Source organism: Aquila chrysaetos, chromosome Z, assembly GCF_900496995.4.
Source record: "Aquila chrysaetos chrysaetos chromosome Z, bAquChr1.4, whole genome shotgun sequence".
NCBI lineage: Eukaryota > Metazoa > Chordata > Aves > Accipitriformes > Accipitridae > Aquila > Aquila chrysaetos.
This window is the reverse complement of record NC_044030.1, coordinates 59,623,504-59,633,577: the sequence shown is the minus strand read 5'-3', so window position 1 is coordinate 59,633,577 and position 10,074 is coordinate 59,623,504. Positions and strand designations below refer to the sequence as shown.

Here is a 10,074-nt window from a genome sequence, read left to right as displayed (position 1 = left end):
GCATAGTTCAGTTTTTCTACCTTATTGCCACAATTCAATGAATGCACTTTAATTAATTCAATGCTAAAAGTGTAATTTACTGATAAAGTACTTGCAAACTGAGACAAGTAAACTGAAATTGTTACTGTCAGTTCTTGCACCTGACTTCAGCCATGTCATGATCACATCAGACTGCTGTCTTACCTCAAACTACAGGCATTGCACAGCTTGAACAAGTTCCTCCACTGCTTCCCAACAGCAATGACTTACACCATGACAAACATGCTTGGCAAGTCAGACAGTGCCCCACCTTTTCCCAGACACAAGGAGAAATTTGTTATGGCGATAGCAAAGTTTTACCCTGAATTTTCTCCTGCACAAGTCAGGATGAATTTCCACTTCCAGAAGTATTTGTTCTAGAGACAACCTTAGAAGGCTGATAGCTGAGTTCTCTTCTAGCCTAGCTTAGCTTCTGTTGTGGAAGCGATCTGATCCATCGTTAACACCAAAGACTTCCGAAGATGAAGTTTAGCCCTCACCCCTGGAAGCTCCAGCTATGCAAAGGTCTGGAACTTAAAAAGTCTTCCTTGTGCCCAAAAAACAAGGTCTCTTTTTCTCTGGAACACACAAAAGCAATAGGAAGAACATATTCCTGAAACATCCAAATATAGTTATTAGTTAATAGATCTGAAGATGTTAAATACAGACTTAAGAGCCGTTACCGATTCTATGAAGGCTTCTTCCCCTTCCTGTACTTCATTCCCCCACATAACTGACATTTTCAGGTAAGTAAAATTAAAATACTGGGAAAGTATTATTTAACTCATTAAATAGTTAAACCCTGGAAATACCTATTAAACACTCTGTGAAGATAAAAATCTAACATTAGTATCTAGATCTCCCAAGATGCCAACAGCTTACGGCTGATCTTCAAGGCCAAGCAAAGCTCGCTCTCAACTTGCACATTTTATGTTATATTAAACCGCCAATCATTATTTCTAGAATACAGATCGATTTCTTAAATTCAGTAGATTACAAAGTGACTTACACTGTAGGTAGCTCTGACCTGCAAACACTGGGAATTCACTGATTTAGTCCAAAATGCTCCATTATGCACAGAAAATTTTTTTAGAAGCCAGTTCTCTAACAGAGCAAAATGAAGATGCTCTGTAGAAAAGCAAGACCTTTTATGATTGTTTAATATTTATGGCCAATTTTTTTCCTGCTTTTCTGACAAGAAGCAACACCAGAGTTTCTTTAATATTTTTATTGTATGCCAAAAGTCATTAAAGATGAGGTTTTGCTTGTATACAAGTTACTCAAAAATTGTGTCTAGGCAGAGGTTCGTTAGCAATCTTTACTTATTTCAAAGCATAGGTTTTTTCAATCAGGCCACAAAAATAATAGTGTGTACAAGCAGTAACTAAAGAGCTGCAGGTTCAAGGAGTTTCCAAGTATCACAGGTCTTGAGATCTCATCAGGAAATAAGAATAAATCAAAGCAGTCGAAAATGTAGAATAGCAGCTCCACGTAGCTTTTTCAAGTTTTAACTTTATTCAGAAAGTGACACTTAGTTCAGTTTGCTTCATTCTTTGAAGCTTCATCGAAGTTTTCAACAAGATCTAGAAAAAGAAGAACGTTGAAATTAAAGTTTGACCCACTTCCACTTTACCTAATGTTTTGGTTTGGTTTTGTTTTTTTCCAAAGTTCTACTTCATATCAAGTTCTTACAACATAAAAAAGCCTTTTAGCTTATAAAATACAGACCAAATAACTCAAGAGCGTCATGGTTCGTTCTTGCTCAACCAAGCAAGTTTTGGATGGTTCACTATAAAGCACAATTCTAAGCGCATTTAACTCCACTGTAGCCAAAACTGGTCAAAGTGATACTGAGAAGGTAGTTTCTTCCCACCCTTCTTATTGAATATTAAATAATTATCTTAGCCATAGCTATTACTTCTACACAGAACAAAAATTCTAGCTCAAACCAGTAAGTCTCTCATGGTGTCTGAAAACAATGAAATAATCTGCCCACAGAAATTCTGTCACAGCAAGTGACTAGTCAATACTCTTACCATCCTTGGCCCAATCTTATGCTACATGTGTTATCTCTCAGCAAAATTCGTTTCCTTTTCCTCCATTGCATGCCTGTTCTTACCTGGAACTTCGTCATCATCATCTTCACCAGTAGCAAGTGGTGCTTTTCCATCCACAGCTGCAAGAGAGTAGTTCAAAAGCATCAAGCAAGCTCACCACAGGCACCCTGATTAGTTGTTTTGCTTTGTGTTTTTTGAAAACATTATCAAAGATTCTGAGCTAAACAGCAATGCTTTACCCAGTTCCCTTGCTGAATAAAAATCTTGAACTAACCTAGGAAGTTCACATTCCCTTTGTTACCAATAATGCTCAAACAGCCCAGCAGGGAAATGAGAAGACACATGCTAAACCAGCCTACTAGTCATCATCTTGTATCTAGGTATACTGAGTGCCCTACACAGTAATCATTTTCAGCTACAAGTGCAGAGACTGGTTTTACCAATTTCTCTTAAAAGCAGCGTGGTTTATTGACCTTGGCTTGTCAAGGTTTACATATTTTACATCACCGAGTTTTAAGGAAAAGAAAGGATCTTATGATCCTAGGCCTTCAAGGAAAACTGAGGTGTAATTGTGAAGCTGCAGGCAGACACACATAACTAGAGGTAGTCTGTTGCGGTTTAACCCCAGCCAGCAACTAAGCACCACACAGCTGCTCACTCACATCCCCCTGACCCAGTGGGACTGGGCAGAGAATTGAAAGGAAAAAGGTAAAACTCATGGGTTGAGATAAGAACAGTTTAATAGAACAGAAAAGAAGAAACTCATAACGATAATAATAACATGACAATACTAATAAAAGGATTAGAATATACAAAACAAGTGATGTACAATGCAATTGCTCACCACTCGCTGACTGATGCCCCATTAGTTCCCAAGCAGCAACACCCTCCCCCAACTCCCCCCAATTTATACAGTAGGCATGACATCACATGGTATGGAATACCCCTCTGGCCAGTTTGGGTCAGCTGCCCTGGCTGTGTCCCCTCTCAACTTCTTGTGCCCCTGCAGCCTTCTTGCTGGCTGGGCATGAGAAGCTGAAAAATCCTTAACTTCATCTAAACACTACTTACCAACATTCTTCTCATACTGAACGCAAAACATAACCCTATACCAGCTACTAGAAAGAAAATTATCTCTATCCCACCCAAAACAAGGACATACTTTAAAGACACTATTGTTCCCTGGCAAAGTCAGAGGAATATGGAACTGGATGCACAATTTCACGCTTAGGTGGCTGAGGTAACCATGTGTTCTGGTCCACATCTCTGCTGAGTCAGTAATTTTTTAACCATTCCCATTGTGTTTGCCAGAGCTAGTGAGACTTAACCAGGTCCACTGTAGCAGACCAATGAGCATCTGCAGCAGTATAATGCTAAGAATAGGTATCTCAGGTCCCTGAGTGACTGTGCCACTACTTTTACTGCTATTCTTAGCTGTACTACCAAGGGTAAGCTGTCTCATGCTCTCCACCACCTCAGTTTTATCCTAATTAATCCTTCTCAGTTTTCAAGACAAGCATGAGGAAAGAGATGGGTTCATACTAGACCTGTACCCTGATTTCTAGTGAACCAAAACAGACGAATGCATAAACTTTGGTCTGAAAGGGCTTGGGACAAGGTAACCGCTAACCCTCCTTTTGTTTTTTAACAGCAGAAAGCTGTTGCAGCTTAAGTGCATCTTAGTGTCAAATACAACATTTTAAAAGCAAACCATGTTATTTCCTCCTAAATTGTCTGCATTCTCTCTCATCCCCAAGACCAGACTAAGTTTACTTTAGCACCTGCAAATGCAATCATCACAGACACTTCACTCTTCGATGTCAGGCTTCCAAATCTAGCAGACAATGCTGAATGGAAAGTTCTGTGCAAAGGCATCCACCCAAAGCGGAAAAGAATAGCCATTTACAAGGTCATACAAAGCAAGCACTTTAAACAAGCTTCCCTAATATTAAAACTGCACTATTTAGCTTATCCAGAATATTCCCACCTTGTTATGAGAAGAGAGATCTGTGAGGATCATTTTAAATCCTTAAAGTTTTGGGGTTTTTTTTCTTTCAAGCCCTACTACTACCACAGGAAGGCCACACAGGTGACATTAGCAAGGAAGGACCTGAGCTCCATGGGGAAAGCAGCAGTTTACCCCACCTCCTGAAGACTACTTCTAGCAGGATTTTTTCAGTGGGAAGTTGACAGGAGGGAAGTACCACCAACTTCAGGAATGGAAACAGAGGCTGCCATGTTGGCAGCAAAGCGCAGGAAGAAAAATTGTAACAATCAAGTTCAGAACTATCAGAAACTGGACACAATTATACACTTCTCCTATTTGCTCTATGCTTACTATGTTCTGTACCTTGGAAGGAATGGGCTTAAGATATTTCAGAAAAGTAGGAAGACGATACGTGCAGGACACGAGGAATGCTGCCCGTGTCAACAAGCCTGTCTTTCACTCTAATTCTCACTCTGTAGCAGTAGCACCTTTTCCAAACACCACATAACTTAAGTACCTCCTGTACTTTTCCCACACAGTTTTAGGAAGAACAAGTGTTCCTGTTGTCTTACTAATTTAAGAGTGGAATAGGAAGTTGGCGCATCTAGCTTAATGCTCATACAAGTCCTATTCTCTACAGTGTTCTACACGCAGAGAAATTATAACATTACTTCTTTACAAGTACTGTATAACTAGCTTTCAAAAAGTCCATGCAAGAAATACCTTCACCAAACCTGTGAGGCAGCAAAGAAGTTGCAATACGCCTGTCCACAAGTCCCTCTCCCCGTTACTTATGTTTCTATTCAAAGTGTCAAAACAGACATACCTGAAGTTTATCTAACTCTCTCAGAGTAACTCACCCACCTAGCTTTAACAAACGAGGTATGTCAAAACATGGTAGCCACATCAAGAAGTAAACTACCACAAAATCAAGTCTGGCTACAGCTTTCCAGTCTTAGACCAGCTGCAAGATACACTAACAGGTGCCTCTGCTTTATTTGGTTATACTTGTGACTGGATTTGAGCTATAAATAAGATCTAAGAGTTCCATTTCTTTATAACCATTTGTCCTAGTTTCAGCTGGGATAGAGTTAACTGTCTTCCTAGTAGCTAGTACGGTGCTAGGTTTTGAGTTCAGTATGTGAAGAATGTTGATAACACTGATGTTTTCAGTTGTTGCTAAGTAGTGTTTAGACTAATGTCAAAGATTTTTCAGCTTCTCATGCCCAGCCAGCGAGAAAGCTGAAGGGGCACAAGAAGTTGGCACGGGACACAGCCAGGGCATCTGACCCAAACTGGCCAACGGGGTATTCCATACCGTGTGACGTCCCTTCTAGTATAGGAACTGGGAAGTGGGGGCGGGGAATCGCCGCTCGGGGACTAGCGGGGTGCTGGTCAGTGGGTGGTGAGCAATTGCACTGCGCATCATCTGTACATTCCAATCCTTTCATTATTGCTGTTGTCATTTTATTAGTGTTATCATTATTAGTTTCTTCTTTCCTTTTCTATTAAACCATTCTTATCTCAACCCGTGGGTTTTGCTTCTTTTCCCCGATTTTCTCCCCCATCCCACTGGGTGGGTGGGGAGTGAGTGAGCGGCTGTGTGGTGCTTAGTTGCTGGCTGGGGTTAAACCACGACAGCATTTTATAATATGCTTGCAGATAGCAAGAGTGCACTGAATTTCACTGCTGCTATACAAAAAAGCCTCATGTCAGCTGCCAGGATGAAACGCATTCAAGTTTCAACTTACGTTGCTTGGGGAGGGCTTCTGCCAATCTCCTCAGGCTGGTCAGACTGTCAGCTCCGAGCTGGTTTAAGATGCTAGGAAGCATTTCTGTCAGCTGCTTTGTCTCAGCATGGCCGGTGACAGTGAAAGTGTTAGCAGCCAGAGATGCCTGAACTTTAGGGTTATTGAAGTGAATGACTGTTCCTTGGTTGGTAAACATGTTTACCTGCAAGAAGAAAAATCCAGTATTTGAAGCAGTTTAGCAAGATTTTTCAATTTAACAGGAAATTGAAGTTCTTAAAGCTCAATAAAGACCTACTGATAATTTACAGACAAGTTTAGGATGTTACTTAACAGGAAATTGATTTTGATACGTTTTCTATTTCTATACAGAAAAGTATTTTTTCCTTTCAAGGAATTACCTCTTCAATTCCAGAAATATTGTTGACTCCTAGTTTCTTCAATGAAAACTGAAGTTTCTTGTCATCTGCTGTAGCTGTTCTGTGGACAACCTTCTTCTTTCTGCGGGCAGTACCCTTCGCAAAAAAAAAAGTTACAAATTAATAATTAAGTAGTTATTCACAAACTCTAATCCCCAGGGCTGTATAACTACTCTGCAGCCATCTACAACTTAACATATAAAGTTCTACTTCTGTGTTAAGAGTGCATGTGACCCCACCCCTCCAACTGCACTGCAGCAGTCTTTCCCTTGCTAAAAGGCAAGCTTTGCATGTCTGTGAGAAGCATGAGATTTTAGGAAGGAATGCACCAGAGAACATTTATTCCACAATTCTTACAGGGATTCTGCAGCATCTTAGAAAAGACAAATTGCAAGTTTACCCTTGTCTGTTATCATAGGCATAAAACTGAAGAATAAGCACAGTTTTAGGTAATTTCTGAAGCGTATGAATTTTTCCTTAGATCATCTTTCTTAAATTGTAGCCAAATTTTGGTAACAGTCAGAGGCCATAAAGTTATCAACACATCACTAACAAATGAACATGAGAACACTCAAAATATTCAATTTTTATTCCAAACAGACATCTCCCATCTGATGGATTTACATGTTCAAAGAACACTTATCTTCCCGAAATATTTTATAAATATGTTTTAAAAAAATATTTCTATATAGTATTCCAGACCCCCCCTGTTGACAAAGCAGAACAAGCAAAGGTAAGTTCCCCTACAGACACAGAGATCTAGATTTCTCCAGGGAAATAACCGTCCCCTATTAGAAGATAGCTATACTTATGAAAAAGCAGAAAGTCATTCTATACTTCCTGGCACAGTCATAAGGCTTCAGTAAAATCTGACATAAAATGTCTAGGAATAGGTGAAACTAAGCTCCTTTTTGACACACTAACTACTAATCTAAGTCCTCCTCCTCCAGTTGCCCACCTGCCACATGCTAGCAATAAGAAAATGTGTTGCTGCCTGGCCATATAAATAGCTGCAATACCTTTTGAGTTAACTGGTAAAACTCAGAAAGCTGGCTGGACACTAACACCTCTAACATAATCCAGTTACAAACAATGAGGAATGTTAATGACAAATTCACATGAAAACTAACACTTGGAAGACTACAGCTCAAAAGTTTAGTCATTTGTCTAGAAAGCTTGATATTCATTCCCTGCTACTACCAGGTTGGCACACACAGCTATTTGAAAAACTACTAAAATAACAGAAATGTCTTTATTTTAGTACCTTGACTACCCAGGAATTAAGCCACGTAAGGCATACATTAAGTCTCTCTGGACAAAAGACCTCTCAGTAAATTTCAAAAAATGATATCTTGAATCAAAGGCTATGTAGGAACATGTACCTCCTTTTTACCCTTATTAAACAGATATCAAACCTCAGACAACCTGAGTTTAATTTAAATGAACAGCTCTTGCTTTCACCTCCACAGATTTAAGCTTCTGAAGTTCACAGGTTTTTACTACGCAAATTCAATCCTGAACATGCTGAGACATGCTGAACAGCATGAACACCCCTCTACCTCTATAATAAAGAGGAGCGGGTACAGCAGGCCACCAATGGAATACTACAGACTCACCTGCCACTCCTCTAAAAGGGTTTGGAAGAAGAGCCATGACATTTAGCTGTAGCTATATTCTACACAAAAATCTCAAGTTTCACATAAAGTACTATGACAGCCCTCTACCTAAACATCATATTTAGCTTATTTGTAAGATCTGCAGCCTTGCAACTTCATGAAAATCTTCCAGCAGAGGCAATGTGCAACCTTTTCTCACACAGAGAAGTGACTCTTCCCCCTTTGCCTCCTCCACACCCATCTCAACTTACACGGTAACAATGCCATGAAGAATACCAGTAATAATTTCCAGTTATAAAACAAATAAAGAGTCAAGTTCAGGCATTCAAAGTATTTCACAGGCCCATTTTAAAACTGATTGACAGTACCACGAGCATATTCTAAGCTTTGCTTAATGTCTCCAAAAGACCTACACTGACCAGAAAGCTGTAAGAGCTGTAATCCGAATGCATGCTCTTACATGACAAACATTAAAAGCCTCTATAGTCAATAAACACACGCTGGTAACTTGCACACGATCATCAATATAATACAGCATTTCTCTGCTTAACTAGTAACTCATACAAAGAATACACAAAATCACCAAGCCAGTTAATTACTACATTAACACTGATTTAAGGCTGCCTAAATCTCCAGCTAAAGGCAAAAAAAAATTCAACAGAGGAATGAAAGTTCCTGGAAAAACTATCAGCAAGAGTTCTGTTGAATAGTTTGTATTCTAAAATATTATGTGTACTCTTCCTCAAGTATAAAAAAAAATTACTAACAAATTCTTGCCTTAGAACTGACACTGTAATTAAAATGTTTACTACCATACAACTATATTAAACATACTTTTTTACTTTCAGATTGTAAGTCATCACACAGCTATCTATATTCAGATGTCATAACAAAATAAAAAGGTCTTTGAGCACGTTCATCTACAATTACAAGAGTATGACAAGAACATAATTTCCAACTTTGTTCTAAAAGGCAAAGGAAAACAGCCACGGGCATCTTAAAGATTTCTGATGAGAGTTCGGAACATAACCCTCTGTTATGAAAACTACACCTGAGCTCACGTGCTGTAAGGTCTACTCACTTCAAATCCTACATGCCTTCTAAAATAGCCCATACAAGAATACAGGCTGCCAAGTCTACAGTAACATCTGATAACAAACCCAAAGAGAAAAGGCTGGAGGCTCAGCTACTACATACTTCCGTAGAAGCGGTGACTCTAGAGATCCCTGCAGCAGCACAGCTTCCCCTGAGGCCAGTCAAGCCAAGCTGAGAGTACTTAAGGCTGCTCCCCACCCTACTTTTCAGGACCCCTCGTGCTAGGCCTGGTGTGCGTGTAGGGACACGCAGTCCCGAGGGCAGGGTGGAGAGGCGGCTCCTACCTTGCCACCGATGCGTACTTGGGCCTGCAGCTTGGCGAGCTTTTCTTGGTTCATCATGGTTTCTTTCATCTGCGAAAGCAACAAGCGCACCCACGGCAGGCGGGTCAGGAAGCGCCCGACGGCGGGCCCGGCCGCAGGGCAGGTGGGCGCACGGGGCTCCCCCGCCGCCCCTCACTCACCACACACCTACACGCACCCTCGCCGGCCGCCCCCGCCCCGCCACAGTGGCGGGAAGGAGTCTGCTCGCGCGCGGCGCCGCTGAGGCGAGGCGAGGCGAGGCGAGGCGAGGCTCTCCTCAGGCGCGGCCCGCAACCGCCTTCCCTTCCCTTCCCTTCCCCCAACCGCCGCCGCCGCCGCCCACCGACCCGCAGCCCTCGGCCGCGCAACAACCTCCTCCCAGCCGCCCCCCCGCCGCCGCCGCCTCCATCGTACCTTCGCGGAGCAGAAGCGGCGGCGGAGCACAGAGAGAACGAAGAGGCGCGGGCTGTGCGCGGGACCGGGTGCAGCACGCGGAGAGGAGCGAGATGGCGGACAGCAAAAAGGCACACACACACGCGCCCCCCCCCCGCACAGCGCATGCGCCGCTGCTCGGGACGGCAGGGGGCGTCCCTCCGCCGCGGCGGGGCGGGGCGGAGCCTCCTCGGCGAGGGGCGGGGCCGCCGCGGGCGGGGGCCCGGGACGAGGCCGCCCCGTCCCCCATCTGGCGTTATCTCTTGAATTCCTCTTCCCCCTAGAAAAGATGTAGGCGAGGTGTTTCCCTTCTGGGTGGTGTGGCGCAAACCGCCTCCCCGTGGCCGTGATTTCTCTTCTCTCAGCTCAGCGCCCCCTGCCCCGTGGTTCTGCCCCCTTT

At 42.5% G+C, this 10,074-nt stretch overlaps 1 protein-coding gene across 1 annotated transcript; it reads right to left on the bottom strand.

The window, feature by feature from the left end:
* Positions 1-1,231: 1,231 nt before the first annotated feature.
* On the bottom strand, positions 1,232-9,852 carry BTF3 (basic transcription factor 3). The gene is made up of 6 exons (XM_030004052.1): positions 9,657-9,852; positions 9,225-9,293; positions 6,212-6,325; positions 5,814-6,015; positions 2,138-2,194; positions 1,232-1,601 (listed from the first exon to the last, which is right to left on the bottom strand). Exons 2-6 carry the CDS (start codon positions 9,291-9,293, stop codon positions 1,555-1,557), a joined length of 489 nt encoding a protein of 162 aa, XP_029859912.1. The 5' UTR covers positions 9,657-9,852; the 3' UTR covers positions 1,232-1,554.
* Between the last annotated feature and the right edge of the window lie 222 nt (positions 9,853-10,074).